This window comes from Xenopus tropicalis, chromosome 2, assembly GCF_000004195.4.
Source record: "Xenopus tropicalis strain Nigerian chromosome 2, UCB_Xtro_10.0, whole genome shotgun sequence".
NCBI lineage: Eukaryota > Metazoa > Chordata > Amphibia > Anura > Pipidae > Xenopus > Xenopus tropicalis.
This window is the reverse complement of record NC_030678.2, coordinates 114426564-114451107: the sequence shown is the minus strand read 5'-3', so window position 1 is coordinate 114451107 and position 24544 is coordinate 114426564. Positions and strand designations below refer to the sequence as shown.

The window sequence follows — 24544 nt, the reverse complement described above, 5'->3', positions numbered from 1 at the left end:
TGTAAAGAGATTGAAACAGTGGGATCACAGGAATGCAGGTGTAGTTCATTGCTATAAATTGTTTGTAAGTAACTACAATCAACTTCAATCAACAAAAACATTTATGGCTAGATGACTTCTGATTAGCAATCAAAAGCTGTGCTGTATCAGTAATAAGAAACCCGAACTGCATCACTTTCTTACTGATTTTTGAATCTTTACATTCAGTGATTCAACATGTTCTATTTTTATCAAGCCAAGCTTGAATTTTGTTGCAGTATATGTGTAATTCTAGCAATTCTATGAGTTTTAAAACATTATTTTGTTTTTTAATGTATATTCATATGTGACTGCAACATATGTACTGTACTATATGAATACCTGTAAATGTTCTATACAGTATATCTTTTACATTATCTACAATATGACTTATTGACTGAATATGTATTATTTTTACAGTATTTTTATTTTATAAATGTATTAATATACAACAAAGTATAATGTATGTGTATCTAATATCTGTATTAGGTAATATGAGTAATTTTGTTTTTAACTGTGGAACTCATGGGGGGGGGGGGGGGGGGTCAGTAAATGCCCTAAAATACCTATGCTTTTGTCTAGTGGGACAAAACTCCACAAGAATACAAACAAAACTCACTATTAAAAAAATTGCATTTCAATAAGCATCTTGCCAGACAGAACTTTACCTTGATATAATTGAGGATATGTCCTATGGGAAGTTGGCTCTGGAAGTTTGAGGAATCTGCATACTTTGTTCCATGTACCTGTATCTTCTGACAAGTTTTAAAAGTTGTTTTCCTTGAGATACCTTTTCCCTTGCGCAAGGGTTCTAATAAGAATGCAAATTGACCCTGATAAATATGTCTCTATAAACCTGTATAAGTGAATAAAGAGTTAAGGATAGAGGAACTTGTGGTGCAATCTTTGACCAATATGACCCAGTGTGCTCCTATTGGAAATATCCATGTGTTCCTTTATAATTTAAACTCTCCTCCTGTCTGGCTATATACTGTGTGAAAAAAATGTTTTGTACACAAAAATATTTGTTTTGAACACAAAAATATTTACTGTTGCAAACACAATTTATATAGCAAAAGATACATATTCTGCAGAAAAATCAGATTTGGATTCTTTGAACAAAAGTGTGTCACCTCAAACATGTGAAAATAAAATGTGTTTCTGTAATATTATATATGTATCTAATTTTTAAAGAGACTTTGCTCTCTTCAACAAAGCTATCAATGTGTCTCACTAGAGTCATAAGTTCATCAATACATTTAAGTGAAATCTGTTTTTCCCTGCTCTGCACTGATGTTGCATTTCAACCATCCAATCCCATAATCATTCCTTATCTCCTTGCAGAGCTGAAACATGAAATTCATGTTTGGCGACTGACCGCACAAAGGATTAATCCAGCTAGCCGTGAAGAGACTGCAGTCAAATGTCTTCTAATGCAAAAGGTTTTGAAACTGGAAAGCCTGTTGAGAAAAAAACTTCAAACTTTTCAGAGGTACTGTGGATTATATCTTTATGTGGCACCAGTTCAAATGATCTTTTAAAATAGGAAAGCTTTTTCTGTCAGTAAAACATCTCTGCAATATAATGGATGATGAACAGTGCTCTGACTATGCTCATTTCAGACTACTCTTGCATACATTCAGACACACAGAGGTATATTTAAAATTACATTTTAGATCCCCAAAGCACTGCAGAATAACCCTGCGTTCTTCCTCTTTTCCAGGCAAATATCTCAGGAGGATAAAAATTGGGAAACTAATATTCAGGAGCTGCAAAAAAGGGTAGGGATTCAGATTTATTACAAATCAATATTTGCAATTGCAATTCCTATTTCCATGAAACAAGTTTAAAAGCAAACATTTTGTATTAACTCAAAACCTTTTGTGAAAACCAACAAAGTTTAGTTGTCAAAGCAAACAATTTGATTTTCTTGGTTTATGACCGTGAGTCTTTCTCTTCTTGCAGCATGGGATATCAGACAAGATTCTTCTTATCAAATGTTTGTCTGTCTTGGGCTTTGTCATCTTTATGTTTTTTCTCAATTCATTTGTTCCAGAAATTCATCTGGACCTGGGTGAGTTCAGCTTTCTGTATATCTTTAGAATAATACCAGCACTGTTTATTATAAATAAAAAATGAAGGTAATATTTAAAATGGAAAAAATACAAGAAAGAAACTTACCATAGTCATATCAGTGCTGTAACCCCTTATCTACTACTCTCTAAGACTCACTTTCTATCAGTACATTTAAGGCTGCATGCATAATTACACTTCCAGAGACTGAAGTTTAGGGGTAAACTAAAAGAAATGATTACTAAAAGCAATGTGAGAGTGTTTGGTCTTAACTCAGCACAAGGCAGGGAGAAGTGACAAGAAATGTGAGAGCAAATGGCAGCCTTCCTAGCTTGCTGGACATAGTTGAATGCACTCATATGCTTAAACGAAGCTTTTAAAGGACCTTTTTTTCAGAGAAACTATGGACTAAATGGTGACTTGCAAGACTAGGCGAAAATGTATTACCCTGTAAAAGTTCCTCAGAATAAAAAGGCAAAATATGTAGTTTTTGACCAATAAGGGGTTTCCCTGATTTTAAGATTGAGATAACTTAGGTATCACTTTTATAACATTAGCAAGTCCTTACTTTGTATATGAATATTTTCATCCTTAGGATAGCTTTCCTGAAAAGCTTTCTTGCCAAGAGTAAATGAATGTTACTCATTTATTAATCATCAACAAAGAGCTAACGTTATTCTTGGGGGCACATTCATCAAATCACGAGTTCGAATCCCGAAATGGGTAAAATTTGGATTGGATATGATAATTTCTGATGAAAATGCTTACGAAAAAATTGGAATAATCACGATAATATCGTATTGGTGCTCCGAAAGTAACAACATTTTTGTATCGAACGATCGTAAACAGCGGGAAAACCTTTCCGACTCAATGGCACTCTGCTGCTCCAACCTGGCCCAAGGAAAGTCATGATACCGGAGCTTGAATGAATCCGAAACTTTCGTACTCGGCACGACAATACAATTTTGTCGCACAAATTTTGTCTCAAAGTACGAAAAAGTTGCGCAAGGTACGAAATTGTTGCAGAAAATATGCTCAGTATGAAAAAGTCGCATTCGGAGCATTCATACATTAATAAATGTGCCCCTTAGAATGCAAAACTTTCCAAAATGTGCTTTTTGGACCTTTGTTTTAAGTGACCTATATAGATAGGGCTAAAAAGTCCCATCAGGTTAACATTCAGTAGTAGAAGTGAAATAACATAGCAGGACTAGGACTAGATTTACAACCTGCTGACAAATAGTGATCTGTTACAGAAATACTCACACAATCTCTTTTTTCATTCCTTTGCCCCATGCAGGCTGGATTGCAATTCTGGGTTCACTCTGGCTGCTTGTGCTAGCGGATGTTCATGATTTTGAGATTATCCTACATCGGGTTGAATGGGCCACCTTGCTGTTTTTTGCCGCATTGTTTGTGCTAATGGAGGTAATATATATTATAGTTGAAGCCAAAAGGGTAGTTCTTAGTAATGTTTTAGTCTGCTTGCACAACTGAAATTTAAAGAAATGCACACTCTGATAATAAATGTATTGTAATGCCAGTTACTGTTTTCCAGAATACACTTAAATACTGCAAACATTCAGAAAAGTACTTATAAGCTAATATATAGCCAAAGGCATCTGGGCACATTTTTTTAGCCAGAAGTATCCAGACATAGAAGCACTGAAGCACTCACTGCAAAACCAAACTGCCAGCAAAAGAAATAGTACTTGTAGTCCTAGTCAGTGCCAATATGGGGCAGCTGCCCCAATTTGATATACATCCACTAAAAAAATTAACAATAAAATACAATAAAATAAAGGGATATCATCATAATGCAGTTACCCATTTTTCATAATGACATTTATTTATCTATTTTTACAAAAGTTTTAATATGGTTTTCTTATGGATTTTAAAACTTAATTTCAGTTTTCGTAATTTTATTCAAATCAATTTATTTCCCTCTTTCCCTATCATGCACACAAGTACTTCTCATGTCTGCCTTTATAGACATTTTCTTTAATACTATACTTCAAAGCAGGGCTGACTTACATGCACATCCATTACCTTTCCTATTGATCTCATGCTCCTAAATAGTATATAACCTAAATGATCTTTTCCTTTATGTGTTTTAACTCTCCATGGGTTCAATTTAATTAGATCTTCTAATTTTTGATGTTGCAGTGGGACATATTTCTCTAGAAATGTACACTTTCTGTACTGTGACATACAATTTCCCTTGAAATATTTTAACAGCTGAGATATCTTTGTACACTCCAGGTTGCATAATTCCCTCTAATTGGAAATAATATATCTCCTGTATCTAGGCTAGTCCATATCATCCAAATGAAAAAAGGACTATATCTAGTATTGTACCTACCCTATGCTAACTACCCTAAAACTTTAACATGGCATCTTTAAGAAATGCTGAAAATGATTTTACTTTTAGTAAAAAAAAAGTACTTTTCGTATAAGATGGATACTTCTTCTCTTCAATATATTACAATAAGGGCTTCTCATTAGACCCTGAGAAATGAAAAACTCAGTCAAGGGCAAGGGATTTTTTTTTTTTTTTACAAATTTGCAGCTGTTTTCCAAGAGAAGCATGAAATGTTTAATGCACCGAAGTATTTTCTTCTTTTTGTGTCCTCTGTCCCCCTGCACCCTTTTTTTTTTTGGAGAGATCAAGAGATTGAAAACTGGCAAGTAGTGTTTGAGTGGTTAATGGCAGAGGAGTTAGAGGAATATTGTAAAACCACACTAGTAAAAAAAAAGGCAGCCATTCTAATAAAAATATGATTATTTTTAGTACAGCATTGATTTTTTTAAATAAAATGTAGGTTTGGGATTGGGAGGCTGTTTCCCAGTAAAACTGGGAAATTTGGCCATCGCATGACTTTTTTGATGCAACCATGACTTATTTGACACCACTGTGACTTTTTCCCTCACCTGGCAAATTTTTGTGACCGTTTTGCGCAAAAAAATGGTTGCCAATGGTAAAATGTGGAATTTTGCAGCAAATCCATGCATGGTGAAAAAATGTGCTCATCACAAATCACTAGTACTTATATTCAACTCATTGCCAAATGATCTAATTATGGCCAGAAACAGACCAGTTTGCATAAGTGAGGTGTTATCTTATCAGTATATTAAGCTTTTTAGTGGCAACAGATCCCTATTCATTGTATTTCCAGTTATTTTAATTTGTTTAATTATGTCGTCTTCAACTTTTTTTCAGGCATTGGCCCATCTACACTTAATAGAATACATAGGGGAGCAAACTGCATTACTGATAAAGGTAAAGTGAGTTTTATTTTTTAGTAATAGAATAATAAAATCATTATTATTTTAGCTTTAAAAGAAGATATATACAAAAAATAAAACTTTGCCTAATGAAAGAGAATGTCATTCTAAGCAGATTTTTCACTGGATATTTGTAAAACAAAAGACTTAATTGGGTTTACAGTTGCTTGTCAGCATAGTTGCAATTGAAAGTAGTATTTTTCTGTCCCTTTCTGTCCCTTTCTACACTGCGCGGATCACAAAATACGCGGATCACAAAAACTCACCCCAACCCTAACCTATAAATCAGCCTTCTCCGAACTTGCAAAATGTTGCCACTGTATGACCTGCATCCAAACCATGCCCGCATTATCAGTTCTGTATGCTACTTCTGCATGCAGGGGAGAAAGTTCTTCCCCACTTTCACCTGCATGAATTTTGATCTCCCAAATTTCAACGTTAACCCAAACTACTTGTTTCACGTTAACCCACACATTACTAGTTTGTAACTTAAACAGAGCAGTGCATGCTTTTTATCAAATATCAGAACCAGGACAGAAATTAGAAAGGGACAGAGAAATATTGCTTTCGATAACAGTTACATCATCTTTAAGATTTGGCTGTAATTATAAATTATCATATTGCTTCTTGCTTTGGACTAAGCAAAACAGGTGACTTTATTGAAGATGACCCCACTAGCTAGTAGAAATGTTGAATAATACTTGTTGCTTGAGGGCAAATGCAGAGACCAGCAATTCTGCATTGGTGTCCCAAACATACAGTGGGGTTGGCAACCAAAGACTACATAGGACCTTAGTTAAAGACTTCATTTAGCATGAAAATATGACTTTACTAAAATGCATCAAATGTAGCACTTTGGACATTTTAACTAATAAAACTTATGTTGTTTATTATTAACATTTATACATTTTGAAACCCATTATAAAGCAAAAGTAAGGCTGTTTTTTTGAGAGGAAGAAAGTAGGCACAATAATGAATATAGCTTTAAATTAAGCTTCTTCATACTACAAGGCAGGACATCACTCAGTGTTATGCAATAAATCATTTGTTGTTATTCTTAACTTGGGCTTCTTCTGCCACTATGACGTTTGCATTGATGGCAAAACAAATTTGATTTCCCTTATGAGTAATATCTGCATTCCCTTGTGATGCCACTTAATGCAAAGTGTGTGCCATAAAGCAGCATTTTCCTCTACAGAATGGGAAGTTGCTGCTGAAAAAACAGCTTGATTGCTGTAGTTCTAAGTTTCATAAGTACTGGTGTGCTCTGAGCCTGACTGTCATTATAATAATGTAATTCATCAGTTCTGTCAGTGTGGAAGTGCATGCACTAATACACATGCTACTGAGAGCGAAATAAACAATTTACCAACTGTATTTTTTATGCAACAGGAAAGTGTGTTTTTTTTTTACATTTTGGAAAGTTCCTCATATCTATTTTATATACCCGTTTCAATGTATAAATAGTTAATGTCCTTGTGGAATATTACTGAAATACAGCAGCTTACCTCTCAAAAGTTAATACAAGAGTAACAAATGCATACAATTCAGAATTAATGATTTACTCTGCAATTACACAGTTTGCTTAATATCAAACAAATACATTCACATATATTACCTGAGCCACCGTGGTTAAAAAGATAATATTAACAATATGACACTATGGGAACAAAAATTTAAGAACTGGGTTTATTGATAGTGATTTATACCTTCTGTGCCAATCCCTGCAGTACCTTTGGTGAATGTAAAAAAATTATAAAGTCACTATTAAACTGAAAGCAAATTGAACTTTGGCTGGCAAAATGGCAGGAATAAGATGTAATTTATATTTGAAGGAGGAAAGCTTTTCCATATCTACATTGTATATGTGTAGATATATGTATAATATCACCCAGAGAGTTGCAGATCCTTATTGACTATATGTATTTTTACTTTGAATTGACTCACTGGAATCTGACTACTACACCCATAGACCCACAGGCTTTAGGGACATAATTTGGTGCAACTTGGTTTAAGAATAAATGTTGTTCTGTTTTGAAGCTGCAGGGCACAAATTGCTGTATTAAAATAAATATGAGGTGCATTAATCTGATTCCTGTTAAGTTGCTGGGTTCAGCCCAAAAGTGGAAAAGGCATCTTGGTGAAGTTTGGATGGAGGGATACACCATGAGCAATGTGGGAGGGTTATTTTACAAATAACTCTCCCAAAACTTTTGCTAGCTGTCAAAGCATGGGTTTACAATAGACACACCGTCTATATAAAAAATATTTTCTTTGTCCAAAATTAGAACCTGTAGCACATTGTCAAATCTGGCCATTCTATATATCTATATAATTAGCAATACATTAAAATCAATAAGAGCCAAAACAAGATCTCCAAAGACTTGTCTTAAAGTATAGCGTTAGAGATCAAAATTTCTGGACAGACAAAATACTATTTTTTTTATTGCTTGTGCATATAAAAATCGGTGCTTATATATTAAGATGTTCTGCACATGACAGATATAATAAAGGAAATATTTGGTAATTTGAAAACTTTATTATTTTTAAAACAATTCTTGAACGAGCTGCTTTTGATTAAATCTTTGTTTTTTCACCTTAAATAGGCAGTTCCAGAAGATGAACGCCTTGCCATTGCTATAATATTAGTAGTATGGGTTTCTGCTTTAGCATCCTCTCTAATTGACAACATCCCATTCACAGCTACAATGGTAAGTCTCTGGGTACAGCATTTATGGAAGAAAATGAAAAGCCGATTGTGTTGCCTAGAAACCAGTGCATGCAAAGTAGATGTTCTTTAAAAGGAAAATCTATGAAACAATAGAACTAGCAAAATCAAATCTGTAGATTTGTTTGTAAAAAGCAATAAAGCATATACAATTATGCCTTCATGGTTAAAGTAAATAAAGCTGAATTACTTGTGTGGGTGTATGTATGTCATTGTGTGCGCATATAACATAAAGCAAGGGTACATTCATTGTTTTTAACCAAATATAATGTCTTGGCTTGGTTTTAAGACAATTTCTATCACAGGCATAATCACAGCTTCTAAATGGATAAGTTAATATTATTGTGTCAGCATTTTGCCCTTGCTGCTGGACATTTGTTAAAGTGAAAATATTTTTTTTTACATTTACAGTTGTATCTGTTCATCTTGCTACTACATTTCTCAACAACAGATGTTTTTTTTTATTAGTAGTTCTGCAGATAGCTATAGTATGAATGATGAACGTGCCTGTAAATGTGTTCCGGCATGAAAATTCGCGAAATGGCAACAAATTTATGAAATGCATTTGTCGCCCGCGCTTTTCAGAAGCGACTGTGCCCAATTTTTACGCGGCGATGCCCAATTTGATGCACAACAAAATTTTTTGCCGCGCCATTTTTTCGCCAATGGCGAAAATGTGCCTTATGGTTCCATTTCAACTTGAATGACTACCCACATGCCTACACCACATCTTATTTATATAAACTTTTGTAGTGTTTCTAAACACACAATTTTGTACTAGTGTAGTGTATCAGTTATTATATTATATTATTATTTGACTTTACAGAGTAAAAGGATACAATGTTCAAGTTTAGGTAATAGTCTGAATGGAAAGGTGGGTTTTATGTGGCAGTTTCAAAGCATGGAGGCTCTTGGAGTATCCAATGGGATGGAGAAGAGCATTCCAGAGGATGGATACAGCAAGGTCCTGAATGCAGGAATGAGAGGAAGCAATAGAGAGAGAAGTAGGTAAGACCACGGGTCTGCTTCTTCTTGGTACAACACTTATAAGGGCTGAATCCTGTATATGATGAGATAGCCAGTGCAGAGAGGGGCAGCAATTGTGGAGCGTTGTATAGATCTGGTGGCAGTGTAGTCTAAATGAGATAGGACATGGGCATGGAAGAGAATGTTGGTAATCTCTTGTATGAGGAGGGGTTGAATGTAAGATTTTCCGTAGGTGAAAGTGGAATGATTTAGTGAGCATTTCAATGTGGGTATTTAATGGAAGAGCAGAGTCAAATGTGACTTCTAGGCAGCAAACTTGTGGAACTGGTGTTATATTGATAGTGATGTCAGGCAGGGAAACCGAAATGGAAGGTGGGAAGATGACCAGTTCACTTTTGTCTATGTTAAGTTTTTGGCAACAAGAGGGCATTATGAATGCAGAAAGTGCTCTTAGACGTAACCGAGGGCAGGTCTGGAGAAGAGAGGTGGATTTGAGTATCATCTGCATATAAATGATACTGAAACACAAATAAGAGGGGTCCAAGAAAGGAGCCTTGAGGTACTCCAACTAAAAAAGTGAGGAGGTGGAGGCAGTATTGGAGACACTGAAGGATTGATTAGCAAATAAGTATGGTCACAATAGAATGCTTTTTTTTACTGTATCACTATTTTACTGTATCAACCCAAAAATTAATTGGTATAAACATATTCCGAGTGGTCCTCCTGAGCATTTTTGTAAGTTACATACATTTCATTTTCTATGTATCAATGCAGTCAGGGAATTCAATCTGTGTGACACTAGCCATAAGCACAGTTTTATACCAAGGAGCCTTAAGCTCTATATTTTTTAAAGGCCAAGCAACCCTAACAGTCTATACACTTTCTGTGCATTTCCTGGATTCAGTTAACCCTTGGTTTGCTGACTTTGAGTTGAGCTAAAAGTGTGCAATTAGCAATCTAAAAATGTAAATATCTCAGAAACCACTAAAAATAGAAAATGAATGTAATTTGCAAAAGTTTTTAAAGAAGCGCCCTGAGAAAGTGTACATTAATTAATTTTTTGGGTTTAGATTTACTTTAACTGCTTAAACCGCTATATTATTCTAAAGTGCTTGTTATTTACTATGTACAGAGGGACTTTTTAGCAAATAACTATGTTTAAACACTACAGTCTGTGTGTAGCGTTGTGACTAATTGCCTAAGATGACCTTATAGTCATAGGCGGATGGTGATTTTTTTTTTGTTTGGGGAGGCTAAAAATGTTAAGTATCTATATGCAGTTACCACACTCATACAGACAAGCATTTTCACATGCGTTTTCCTGCGCTGGATCTTGTATGTGTTTCAGAGCAGGGGAACACAAAAAGTAACGCAGGCCTGTATTTCCTATGTGACAGTAGTCATTGTGGCACAGGCAAGCGTGGAATGCAGATGGAATGCAACTTGCTGTGTTAGGAGCTTACCTGTGCCACAAAGAGTACAGCCTAATAGGATACATAGGCCTGCATTTCTTCCTGTGCTGAAACACATGAAAGATCCAGCACAGGGAAACTCAGGGAAAAACACTTGTCTGTACAAGTGAATAATTTTTTAAAAATGTTGTCACACACATACGTTGACACCTTTTAAATAGTGAAATAAAAATGCAGTTTGGAACAGTTAGGGAAACAGGAAAAAAATCATTCATTTTTTGGTGGAATTGGTCCTTTACAGCTGAAATTTTTTTTTTTTTTTTTTTTTAACAGTTCCATAATGCTGTCTCTCTAAGAACACTTAATATGAGTTTAATTCTAAACCAACAGCTGCCTTTCAATCAACTCGGAGCATTCGTTTTTAAGTTCTACAGATTGTCTCTTGCATTTTTCGGTCAACTCCCAGCCAGTCCAGCCATAACCAGCTTAATATCTCCAGTTCCAAAACTTAAGCCCCCCACAATACAATTCCAGCTCAACATTTCTCCCATAAGCCTTAACAGAGTTCATATTTCTAGCACCCCAAATCCTTTATCACTCCCTATCATTTCCTAGAAAGATTAATCTAGATAGCCCCAAAAGAATCAGTTTCCACCTCAGACTTAACTCTTGGGTGTACTTCTAATTTATATGAGCTCAACATTAGATCTATTACAGCTATGTAAAACTTTACCAGCACTCCTACAGTTCCGATATAGTGCAAGACTATAAAAATAAATGATATATAAAGGAATATATGTGTGCTTATCTTACTAATAAGGTAAAGCAGCACCTTCTCCAGCTCTCTGCATCGCTTTCCCTCAGTAATTTCAGCTCCATGTAGCCTCTGCTGGGCGGGCTAACGTTACACTGGGAAGGAAGGCAGGGAAGAGTAGCAGACTATGCCCAGAAACTAAGGAAGATTGTACTTAGCCTGAAAGGTGGCATACATTAAGGCTAGATTATTATTGCCTTATACTTGCACCCCTTCACATCACAACCCTCCTTTCCCCACACAGCCCTGCTAGCGATACGCTGATGTCTGATCTTAATCTGCAACCTCCCTCACGTTCCGTTTTCAGTTAGAAACTTGTACAGCATTATATTGCAAACAAGTTCAGGCTAAGCCTCCCCAAGCCTTCATTAAAATCCACCTATGCTTATAGCAAGTTACAGCTGCCACTGCTGCCCTAATGTGAGTGCAATAGCATGAAGACGTGGCAGAGCTGTAAGATTTAAAATTCCTTGGTAAAAAGGTTCCCTTTGCATCAGCCCAATGGAAATATTTGGAGATAAATATAAAGTTATATTAACTCATTGTTAATTGTTTTTTTTTTCCTGCAGTGTATCACAGTAGTCTCCGGCCAAGCTAGGCTTTGGCAATTATAAGTACATGAAGGCACTACTTCTGATATATATTTCAGAAAACGAAACCTGCTCAACAAGTTATTGACGCAAAGATTTAGCTTTATTAAAGATAAGCCAGAATCACTGTTGCCAAAAAACAAATATGAAATGAAAGTTGTATTATAAGTGAGAGAAAGTCTGAGTATTATTATAAATTTATTATCTGATAAATTGCACTGCAAATTCATTTTATCCTAGTGCTTTCAATATGAGACTGGAATATGGGTAAGATTGGGGCTGGATAGAAAGATGAGTAATTGAATGAGAAAAAAAACCTTTCAGCACCTTTTTACTTAAAATAAAAATATACAAATTGCAACTTTTTCATTGAATTGAAAACACTTCTTTTGGCACATAAATGTCTCATCCTAAGGAAATTGCTTTATCTCTAGTGGTGATATTTTCATTTTAGCCTCCTTTCCCTAAAGAATATATTTGTGTTAGTGGATTCTGAGAATCTTGAGATCCTTGAGACCCTCATAAATCCTTGTTGGTTACTTTCCAGCATCTATGGAAACCATACAGACATGGTTGTTCAGGATTTCCTTATTAAATCTCTAGCACCTATTTCTCTCCTGCAAATGAAGTTATGTTTCTCTGTCACTTGGTACTTACCAATCATACCAGAAGCCATTTATCATTTCGGCGGTTCTTTAACCCATCTGTATATCTTTTTCTTTTTTCTCCACAATTTCGACCAGCTCAGGTCTGTTATATATAGATGTTGCAACTCTCGGTCAGGACTATGAAACTACATGATTAGAACCATAGTTTGCAAAATACAATTTTGTTTTGATGGCACAATTGCAGTCCTGCAATTGCATGTATGATATCAGTGGCAACTAGAAGTTTTTATACTGTACTTAGAGCCTAATTATATACAACTGCATTGGGTCTAAAATATATTAGGGGGAACATTTGCAACACAAGGTCAGAAGAAGATCCAGAGGGCTTCTACAAACTTAGAACAGCTGTTTTATAAAGTATATGGTGTTCCAGTTTGCAGTTAATTTAATGAGCTGAGCACAGCGTATCCTTTTGTTATCTATGCATGCCAAATGACCCATGTTCCAAGTTCCCAAGACCAACAGACCTTAGTTACAGTTATCAGCCTCCTGACACTGGAACTCATTTACTAACAGCAGGGATATTTGACCTAGTACAGTCATGCATGGCAACCCAACACATTTGAACTTTTCTTTCTGCACCTGGTTGAATAAAGCTAATTAATGATGGGTTACTGCCAAGGGGCAAAACTGCCCAGTGTTAAAAAAAAAATGTTTTCAAAGTTGAATTAATCATATACCCTGTAGCATCACTATCCAGATTCATATTCACATTATGATAAAATATAAGGATGCTTTTTAAGAGCTGTCATTAACCAATGACTATTGGTGTTTGATACATACAAGGATAAAATAATGGTCTGACTTAAACTCTAATATGGTTCTAGCTTCATATTGACATAATGATGTTTGGGGCGCTTTCTTTGTCCTTTAAGACAGATCAAAGGATTTTAGATAAATGTATATACCAACTTAAACTGCCCCCCCCCCCCAAAAAAAAAACCTAACATGTATAATGACAGTTGACTGCACCAGCTGGCTACTCCATATCAGTCTATCTTATACCTTGGCTATAATTTTATTATGAATTTATAACATAGCTTATCTGTTAAGGTAATGCTGAAAGTGAATTTTATTGCTGTAAATGCTAAAGTTTGCCTCTGGTAAATTGTAAGCTCTTTTGCATAGTGCGAGTGATATGGCTTTATTTTCAAGGTCTTTCAGTTAGATCAAAAAAACTGCATAATGAGGAATTCCTGTTTGCTTTCATGGTCTTTAAATTAATCATGTGGTGATAGTTTCCTTGTGAACTGCCCTCTTTTGGAGTACATCTTCTTGAGTCTGCCAGCTGTCCAAAACTGTGTTTACTTTCATAGTAGGACTAATTAGCTATCATCCTGTTCTTTCTATTTACTGATATTTAAACTGAATAGCATATGTTGTTGGGTGCTTTTCTGATGGCTAATAAGACAATTTTATCACTATTCGCGTCCTTTTTTTTTTTTTTTTATTTCCACCTAACCAAGTGAAAATAATGACTTTTTAGTAGGACATACATATAAAGATTTTTAATGAGGATGCCAGAGAACATGCAGTTATGCTGATATGTATGGAAACACAAGTATACTTACATTATGCAGAATGGCAAACAAATACTGCTAATTATTGCTAATTGGATTATTATAATTATGACTCTTGAAGATTGAAGCATCAGGATCATTATTCATCTAAAACAGAAATTACTTGTAAGAAAATGCATGACTTAACATATACAGTGGCTTGCAAAAGTATTTTGAACAGTTGATTTTGAACTTTTCCACATTTTGTCACATTACAGCCACAAACATGAATCAATTTTATTGGAATTCCACGTGAAAGACCAATACAAAGTGGTGTACACGTGAGAAGTGGAACGAAAATCATACATGATTCCAAACATTTTTTACAAATAAATAACTGCAAAGTAGGGTGTGTGTAATTATTCAGCCCCCTGAGTCAATACTTTGTAGAACCATCTTTTGCTGCAATTCCAGCTGCCAGGCTTTTAGGGTATGTCTCTACCAGCTTTGCACATCTAGAGACTGAAATCCTTGCCCATTCTTCTTTGCAAAACAGCTCCAGCGTTTGTGAACAGCAGTGTAACAAAACACTTACCAGCGCGGCGGGGACGCCCGCCGTGCTGCCATCGGCGGGGACGCCCGCTGCGCCATTCTCCCCCTGTGCCGGCTCCTTCCTAGTGTGCGCGCGCGCGCATTTTTCGCAATTTAAAGGCGCACGCACGCTGGCGTCATGACGTCATCGCGCAATGGCGCGAAATTTAATCTATTTAAAGGGACTTTTGTTTACATTCATTGCCCGTGATAGGATTCGATTCCTGGTGCCTTCCTGAGCCTTGTGCATTCTTGTTCCTGTATTCCTGATAGTATTTCTCCTGTTTTGACCCGGCTTGCTCCTGACTATTCTGATCATCCATATCTGACCTCGGCTTATACCTTGACTACGATTTCGTCTCATCCTGCTGTATTGATTACCCGGTTTGACCCTTGCCTGTCTGACTCTCCTTGATTGCTGCCCGCCCCGACCTAGCCTGCCTGAAGACGACCTTGTTTAACCCTAATTGTACCGTGATCTTTGGCCTAACTGACTTTCTACAGTCGTGCCCCATTGCTAGCCAGAACTCCTGCTTTGCACCTCTCGTATAAGTCCAGGTGGCATCCGAGTAGCTGAGGGCTCCTCCCGAAGCCAAAGGCGGTCACGCTACTGGTGAAGCACGAGCCGAGACCAGGGTGCTTGGCACTAGCTCTGGTATTGGGTGCCGACCGTGACAAGCAGTTTTCAGATCTTGCCACAGATTCTCGATTGGATTTAGATCTGGACTTTGACTGGGCCATTCTAACACATTGATATGTTTTGTTTTAAACCATTCCATTGTTGCCCTGGCTTTATGTTTAGGGTAGTTGTCCTGCTGGAAGGTGAACCTCCGCCCCAGTCTTTTGCAGACTCCAAGAGGTTTTCTTCCAAGATTGCCCTGTATTTGGCTCCATCCATCTTCCCATCAACTCTGACCAGCTTCCCTGTCCCTGCTGAAGAGAGGCACCCCCAGAGCATGATGCTGCCACCGCCATATTTGACAGTGGGGATGGTGTGTTCAGAGTGATGTGCAGTGTTAGTTTTCTGCCACACATAGCGTTTTGCATTTTGGCCAAAAAGTTCCATTTTGGTCTCATCTGACCAGAGCATCTTCTTCCACATGCTTGCTGTGTCCCCCACATGGCTTGTGGCAAACTGCAAACGGGACTTCTTATGGTTTTCTGTTAACAATGGCTTTCTTCTTGCCACTCTTCCATAAAGGCCAACTTTGTGCAGTGCACGACTAATAGTTGTCCTATGGACAGATTCCCCCACCTGAGCTGTAGATCTCTGCAGCTCGTCCAGAGTCACCATGGGCCTCTTGGCTGCATTTCTGATCAGCGCTCTCCTTGTTCGGCCTGTGAGTTTAGGTGGACGGCCTTGTCTTGGTAGGTTTACAGTTGTGCCATACTCCTTCCATTTCTGAATGATCGCTTGAACAGTGCTCCGTGGAATGTTCAAGGCTTTGGAAATATTTTTGTAGCCTAAGCCTGCTTTAAATTTCTCAATAACTTTATCCCTGACCTGTCTGGTGTGTTCTTTGGACTTCATGGTGTTGTTGCTCCCAATATTCTCTTAGACAACCTCTGAGGCCGTCACAGAGCAGCTGTATTTGTACTGACATTAGATTACACACAGGTGCACTCTATTTAGTCATTAGCACTGTCTGTCAGGCAATGTCTATGGGCAACTGACTGCACTCAGACCAAAGGGGTTGCAGTTATTTATTTGTAAAAAATGTTTGGAATCATGTATGATTTTCGTTCCACTTCTCACATGTACACTACTTTGTATTGGTCTTTCACGTGGAATTCCAATAAAATTGATTCATGTTTGTGGCTGTAATGTGACAAAATGTGGAAAAGTTCAAGGGGGCCGAATACTTTTGCAAGCCACTGTATGTATTAATTTTTTGTTATATATGTGTGATATATGCTATAATATATTTACCCCTATTTATTCTACTCTATTTATCATCTGTTTATCATGCAACATTCAGTTTCACTTTATGATTGCACAATGCAATTGTTTATAAAAATTGTAAGGGTGAAGACACACGGAGCTACTAGTATCAGCTACCTGACACCACTAAAAAAAAAAAAAATAGACAATGCTGATCATTTACTGATAATTGCAGAAAAAAATTTGAACCACAGCAAACGTTTGAATTTGACCTTTGATAAATCAGCCCTTTAGTGTCCTGTGGAAAAACGATGGCTTTGGACATGCAAAACAGCACTTCAGTCAGAACTTGATTAACTATGAAATGTCAACTGTTTCCATTCATTGGTGGCAGCTTTTGCAAAATAATTATTATTTTTTATTTGTTAAGGGAACCCGTTTGTTGCCTGAATATACTAGGCCATAGGACACTCTTTACTAGCAAAAATAAAATGGTCTAAGCTGAAAAATGTGCCTGTCTGTTAAACAATCCAATTTACTTCAGTTTATGTAAATATCAATGAAGGTTACTTGAGCTTGTGTAAATTGCCATACATATCTCATTATCTTTTAACTGTAACCTTTTTGTCTGTCTTATTACTTGCTCTTCAATGCACTAGTTCCTTTGTATAAGTAGCAACAGCAAAATGTGTATCTAAAATAAGACTCTTAAATCACTTTAATGGTATGAGGCTGCTAAACTAAAATGTATTTTATTAACTTTCTTTACATCGTGACATTTGGAATTTAAAATGAATGACAAATCATTAATTTTAAGTGTATAAGGTTTCATTCAAGCATTGGTTTACGTATTATACTCCTCAGCCATGCCTTCTACTGACTTTTGCTGAAACTTAGGGGCAGATTTATCTAAGTGTGAAATTAGAGCTCACCCCATTAAGATTCCCCACACTCTATTCATCCCTATTTATCAATGAGGGAAAGAGTTCATCGTTTGATAAATATGCCTCTAGAAATCCCATTGGAATGAATAGAGATTGAGGGAATTTTACTGTGTGGCGAGTTCTAATTTCACACTTTGATTAGATTTATCAATCTGTATCATGTGATGGTTTATGGAATTGTAGCCTTTGTTGAAGATTTGTTGTGCTGAGGACAGTTGGAAAAGACATTGTCACTAAATACGTTAAGATTATGCGACAGCATGGTGGAAGAAGATGCCATTGAAATTGACATGGTGTTCATTCCCTTATGCATGACAACATGTGTGGATCTATAGATGCTACCAGTTTGGTATAATTGCTGACTGTAATATGTTGTTAAAATGTCAAAGCACTAGTGAGACTGGATATAGTTTTAGTATTTGTTCATCTGGAGCATTATTCTTCTGTTGGACCATATTTAGAGTACTAAGAGGAACTGTTCAACAAACACAACTGCATAGTAAGAAGATGGCATAGACAAAAACCACTGACAACTTTGTTGTTGTGCTGCCTCATGTCTGTTGCATAATGTATTTGTATTATAAAGGTTCTTACAAAAATATTTTTCTTTGTAGATTCCAGTTCTTATAAATCTGAGCCAAGATGCTGATGTGAATTTACCAATAAAGCCCCTTATTTTTGCATTGGCTATTGGAGCTTGTTTAGGAGGTAAGAGAATAGTTTTCTATATTTTTTTTAGCCAACTCATATGGTAAATTGCAGTTTGTAAGTGTTATGTACTGTATAAAGAAATAACATTATTCAAACAAATGTACATTTAGAATGCAAAAAGTTATCCAAAGTCTATTCCAAAGACATGTTAATCCATTTACTTAATCTTGCACACAATTGTGATAATTCATTCAAATAATGTTTAATTAAAAATATACTTAAATCAAAATTTGAATTTATTCAATTTAATTTTGTGTTTTTGTGCAAAATCTGTAAATCAGTATATTTAAAACTGGGGTGCCCATTTTTCCTTCTATTGAGAAGTTTCCTTGCTTTCTGTACCTCCTCATTAAGTTTATCTAACATGCTTATCCCCAGTGCTATATTGGAACACTAGAATTGCTTCTCACCAGATTTATACTTGAAAGGGTTCCATATGGCAACCATACCAATAAAACTAAGAGGGATTTAAGTGGTGAAAGGTGACCAGTAAATGCTATCTACAGTTGCTTGCAAAAGTATTCGGCCCCCTTGAACTTTTCCACATTTTGTCACATTACAGCCACAAACATGAATCAATTTTATTGGAATTCCACATAAAAGACCAATACAAAGTGGTGTACACGTGAGAAGTGGAACGAAAATCATACATGATTCCAAACATTTTTTACAAATAAATAACTGCAAAGTGGGGTGTGCGTAATTATTCAGCCCCCTTTGGTCTGAGTGCAGTCAGTTGCCCATAGACATTGCCTGATGAGTGCTAATGACTAAATAGAGTGCCCCTGTGTGTAATCTAATGTCAGTACAAATACAGCTGCTCTGTGACGGCCTCAGAGGTTGTCTAAGAGAATATTGGGAGCAACAACACCATGAAGTCCAAAGAACACACCAGACAGGTCAGGGATAACGTTATTGAGAAATTTAAAGCAGGCTTAGGCTACAAAAAGATTTCCAAAGCCTTGAACATCCCACGGAGCACTGTTCAAGCGATCATTCAGAAATGGAAGGAGTATGGCACAACTGTAAACCTACCAAGACAAGGCCATCCACCTAAACTCACAGGCCGAACAAGGAGAGCGCTGATCAGAAATGCAGCCAAGAGGCCCATGGTGACTCTGGACGAGCTGCAGAGATCTACAGCTCAGGTGGGGGAATCTGTCCATAGGACAACTATTAGTCGTGCACTGCACAAAGTTGGCCTTTATGGAAGAGTGGCAAGAAGAAAGCCATTGTTAACAGAAAACCATAAGAAGTCCCGTTTGCAGTTTGCCACAAGCCATGTGGGGGACCGAGCAAACATGTGGAAGAAGGTGCTCTGGTCAGATGAGACCAAAATGGAACTTTTTGGCCAAAATGCAAAACGCTATGTGTGGCTGAAAACTAACACTGCACATCACTCTGAACACACCATCCCCACTGTCAAATATGGTGGTGGCAGCATCATGCTCTGGGGGTGCTTCTCTTCAGCAGGGACAGGGAAGCTGCTCAGAGTTGATGGGAAGATGGATGGAGCCAAATACAGGGCAATCTTGGAAGAAAACCTCTTGGAGTCTGCAAAAGACTTGAGACTGGGGCGGAGGTTCACCTTCCAGCAGGACAACGACCCTAAACATAAAGCCAGGGCAACAATGGAATGGTTTAAAACAAAACATATCCATGTGTTAGAATGGCCCAGTCACAGTCCAGATCTAAATCCAATGGAGAATCTGTGGCAAGATCTGAAAACTGCTGTTCACAAACGCTGTCCCTCTAATCTGACTGAGCTGGAGCTGTTTTGCAAAGAAGAATGGACAAGGATTTCAGTCTCTAGATGTGCAAAGCTGGTAGAGACATACCCTAAAAGACTGGCAGCTGTAATTGCAGCAAAAGGTGGTTCTACAAAGTATTGACTCAGGGGGCTAAATAATTACGCACACCCCACTTTGCAGTTATTTATCTGTAAAAAATGTTTGGAATCATGTATGATTTTCGTTCCACTTCACACGTGTACACCACTTTGTATTGGTCTTTCACGTGGAATTCCAATAAAATTGATTCATGTTTGTGGCTGTAATGTGACAAAATGTGGAAAAGTTCAAGGGGGCCGAATACTTTTGCAAGCCACTGTATCTATACTATCTACTGATATCATACTGATATGATTGCTATGGGTTACTGCTCCTGCCGTTTTTGCATAACCCAATTAGTCAGCAATTTTAGTCTTGTATGTATGTATATCTTTATTTATAAAGCGCTACTTATGTACGCAGCGCTGTACAGTAAGTCTTGATTAGGATACACTTGCCACAGTCAGGAAGGCTACAAACTGTCGTAATGCAAGAAGCTTCCCAGGGACTGACATAGTGAGTTTGAAAGCATGAACTGATGTTCATCCAAAAAGAGTGCTATACAGTATATGGAGTATTTCATAACAGTAGAGATGGGCAAATCTGCAAAATGCATTGAAGGCAATGGGTATTTTATCATAGCAACTTTTTCTCTTCAACTTTTTGCAAACTTGGTGAAAAATTTCACCCATCCCTACATAGCAGCAAATCCGTTTTATGATGGATAGACATAAAAATCTGCTTTCTTATATATGCATTAATAGACAATTCTGCAAAATATGTAATGCTTTACCTTAAGATTAGGGACACACAAAGTAGTTCAAACATTTTACAGCAATGACTGGAACAACTTGAACCAACATGTACCATCATGATCCTCTGTCGTGAAGTTCTGAACACACTTTGTAGATTTAGGGGCAGATTTATTGTGCTGTGTAAAAAGCGGCAACAACATTTGCCACACATGACTACGTTTTGCAGTTTGAAAAATGTCATAATTTTTAACGCTTTTTTTCTTAGTGAGTGATTTCCACTGGAAATCGTTTTACACAGCATAATAAATAGGCCCCAAATAACCTTTATACATCAGAGCCCTCTGCATTGTCTGTATCTTTGCTGGGCTGCATTGCAAATGTCAATAATGTAAGAACTTCTAGTTGCTGGATTTTCTCTATTTTGAACAATAAATTGCTGCACACCTGTAATCCTTGTCTGTTGTAGAACACAAAGAGACATAACTTTGAGAATTCAAAATCTGTTTGCAAAAGGCAGTTGTATTTATTCAGACTGGCAAAGCAAAGTGTACTTTATGTGTTCCAGATCTTTAAAATTCCCAAATACAGAAAAATGTTAAAAAATTAAATTTTTCTTACAAGGAAGACATTTACTTGTAAAAAAGAAGGGGCACAAATGTATAATATTCACATGACGTTTATCACAAAACACTTAATGGAGCCATGTCAACACCAAAAATATATATATTTTTTTGCCTAATAAAAGAAAACATAATCCCAAGTAACTTTCCAATGTGAATTAATTAAAAAATTTAAAAAGTTATTTATAATTGTTATTGAAAGCAGCATTTGCTGAACTTCTGGTTGTTACTTTTTAAACAATGTTGTCAGTCTGCTGCCTTGTGTTACATTGTTTCAAGTGCCAGAGCCACCAGGGCAGAGAATATGACAGGCAAACACTTCTGACAAGTTCATAGTCAAAACTGAAATATCAATACTTTTGGGGTTTTTTTTATGTTTAAATGATTTTTAGTGACCCTCGTCTGCTAAGAAGTCCTTTAAACAAACAAAAAAAAAAAAGCTGTTTTTTGCCACTAATATGAATTCATGCAGCTTAGTTAGGATTAGGTACGGGGTACTGTATTATTAAAGAGGAAAAGGTGTATGGTGTATGAAGACCCTAGAACCTCTTTCTGGAAAACCCCAGGATAATAGATACAATATTAATGACCCAAATTGACAGTTAACGGTTTCACTGGGGCACAACCAGTAGGTCATGAAACTACTTAATGGTTCTTAAAGACCTCTGTGTACCTTTTCCCCCAAATGTTAGAATGCAGCCAGAGGCAAAACAGAAGCAGATTTAAAAAGTGCTTTTAATAAATCAAAGTTGATTCATCTGTCATTCAATTATTTTGTCTGGCTCCTCTGTAATTTGTCTTTATAAAAGTTTGTCTATTCTATACTTTGAAAAAAGTAACTGTAAATTGTCAGATATAGACATAAAATGACATCCACTGACCTGCAGCTTCAGTCCAACAGTCTAAACCAAGGTATTTAATTTTTTATGCATAAGAGCATTTCCCTCTAATTGTCAATACAGATGAATTCCATTTTCCCACTGATAGGCTGTCCTAAATTGGATTTAGAACGTTTTTTCTTTATTTCCTTATTTCTGTTTACAGCAAAATCCAATCAAGATTACATTACTCTGAAAAATAGAATAGTAAGATGTTGCCAGCCTGCATTCGCATCACTATTCCAAACAGATTTCAACACACTTCTCAATTATTTTATCAGTGAGCCTCAATATAGTGCAATGAAAAATAGTGGGAAGAGACGCTTCTATTCCTCTTAAATAAACTCTCCTAGATAGGTATTTATACTTGACAGTTTTCAGTAGTATGATATATGATGAAAATATTTAACTTTGTTCAGCACTGCAGTCAGTGCAGAAAGGTCAGAATTATGTATATATTTGAGTGAGAGTGTGTCTCTGTGTGTGTGTGTGTATATATATTTATATATATACACATATAATGTTTATGTTGTGTATAAATAAAGCATCACTTAGAATTTGCACAGCAAAAATCTAAAAATTAATTGAATTATCCTAATAACATCAGTGGGAATGTCATAAAAAGTAAGCCCAGATAAGTCCAATGAGCACTAATCCTTAAAAGAAAAAAAACCCTCAAATTGCAAATTCTACAAAATGCTAAAATTCTACAAAATGCTATTTTGATCAATTTTGACAGGCATGCAATCCCTTACCTGGAAACCATTATCGAAAAAAACCAGAATTATAATATGTTATAATAGAGCACTACCTTGTACTCGATCCTATCTAAGCTTAATGAATTATATTGGAGGCAAAACAATTCTATTGGGTTTAGTTAATGTTTAAGTGTTTTTAGAGGACTTAATGGGGTGGTTCACCTTCAGGATAATTTTTAGTGTGTTATAGAATGCCCTATTTCTAGCTACTAGTACTAGTTTTATTTGTTGTAGTTTTTTAATTATTTGTTTTTCTCTTTTGACTCTTCCCAGCTTTCAAATGGGGGTTACTGAATCCAGTAGTCATAACTATTGCTCTGTTAGGCATTATTTATATTTTATTTTTCTATTCAGCCCTTATCCTATTCATATTCCTGTCTCTCTTTCATGGTTGCTAGGTTAGATTGGATCCTAGCAACCAGATAGCTCCTGAAATTCCAAACTGCAGAGCTGCTGAACAAAAAGCTAAATAGTTCGAAAACCAGAATATCCATTCTCTAGAAAAATCAGGTCCCAAGAATTACAAATAATTAGATAATAATATATAACAATATATATAACAATATTCTATAACTATACTTGTATTTTCCACTGACATTCAGGTACTTGATCTTGTAAAAAAAAAAAAAAAGCCTGAATATTATTGGAAATTATAAATGCAGTTATCGGATATATTATCTGAATATATATATATATATATAATATATATATATATTATATATAGCAAAAAAAGGGAAAGTTGTACTCAACCACTAAATTTTAAACCATTAGGCGGGGGTGCAATGAGGTTGTGACCACAAAATACATAGAAACAACAACAACAACAAGAGATCCTCTGCACTCACCCATTATCAATATATATAGGACATTAAGATATTCGGTGCATTAAGCTACTAAGAAATGCCCTTCCCTTTAAGCAAAACAGGAATTGTTTGTCCATATATTGCAATATACTTCAATATTGCAATATTATATATATATATAAAAACAAATTTTTAATTATTTTTTTATATCTTTTGATGGCAAATGCTATGGTATTGATGGTTTAGAAGATGACATTTAAAATATCTATATTCACTTTAAATAGGCAGTAATATTACTAACAAACGATTTTATTTCTGCATCATTCAGCACTACCATTTTTGTTGCTTGACATTTGTACTTCAGTGAAATAAAAACAATTCTATAAAACCCCAAATTAAAGAGATTCCTATAGCAAATTCTTAAATGAAAACATGAAACAACTGAAAGCTAGAGGAGTTCTAGACTGACAACAAAATGCTTAAATTTCTAAAATGCAAATGAATTATAATTGGCTTATTTTTGCTTTCCATGCTAAGTGTTTTCTACATTCAGAAGAAATTAATTTCTATATAATTTTTTTTATTTGAAAAGAGAGAATTTTTTTTTGGTAAGCCAAAAAATATCAGGACATTGCATTTTAAAATGTTAATCTATAGTGGGAAGCTGCAGGCCATGTATAATCTGGGTCATCATTTTAC

General features: G+C 36.0%; 1 protein-coding gene across 3 annotated transcripts in view; it reads left to right on the top strand.

Annotated features, from left to right (window-relative positions):
* The window catches only part of oca2 (oculocutaneous albinism II), a 129521-nt gene that overhangs the window by 83375 nt on the left and 21602 nt on the right, over positions 1 to 24544 (top strand). For all 3 annotated transcript variants that reach the window (XM_031897023.1, XM_012957695.3, XM_012957696.3), the window contains exons 16-22: positions 1363 to 1510; positions 1742 to 1799; positions 1984 to 2092; positions 3392 to 3519; positions 5312 to 5371; positions 7983 to 8087; positions 18106 to 18199. In XM_031897023.1, the coding sequence (XP_031752883.1) occupies positions 1363 to 1510; positions 1742 to 1799; positions 1984 to 2092; positions 3392 to 3519; positions 5312 to 5371; positions 7983 to 8087; positions 18106 to 18199 (702 nt within the window). The remainder of the gene's footprint in view (positions 1 to 1362; positions 1511 to 1741; positions 1800 to 1983; positions 2093 to 3391; positions 3520 to 5311; positions 5372 to 7982; positions 8088 to 18105; positions 18200 to 24544) is intronic.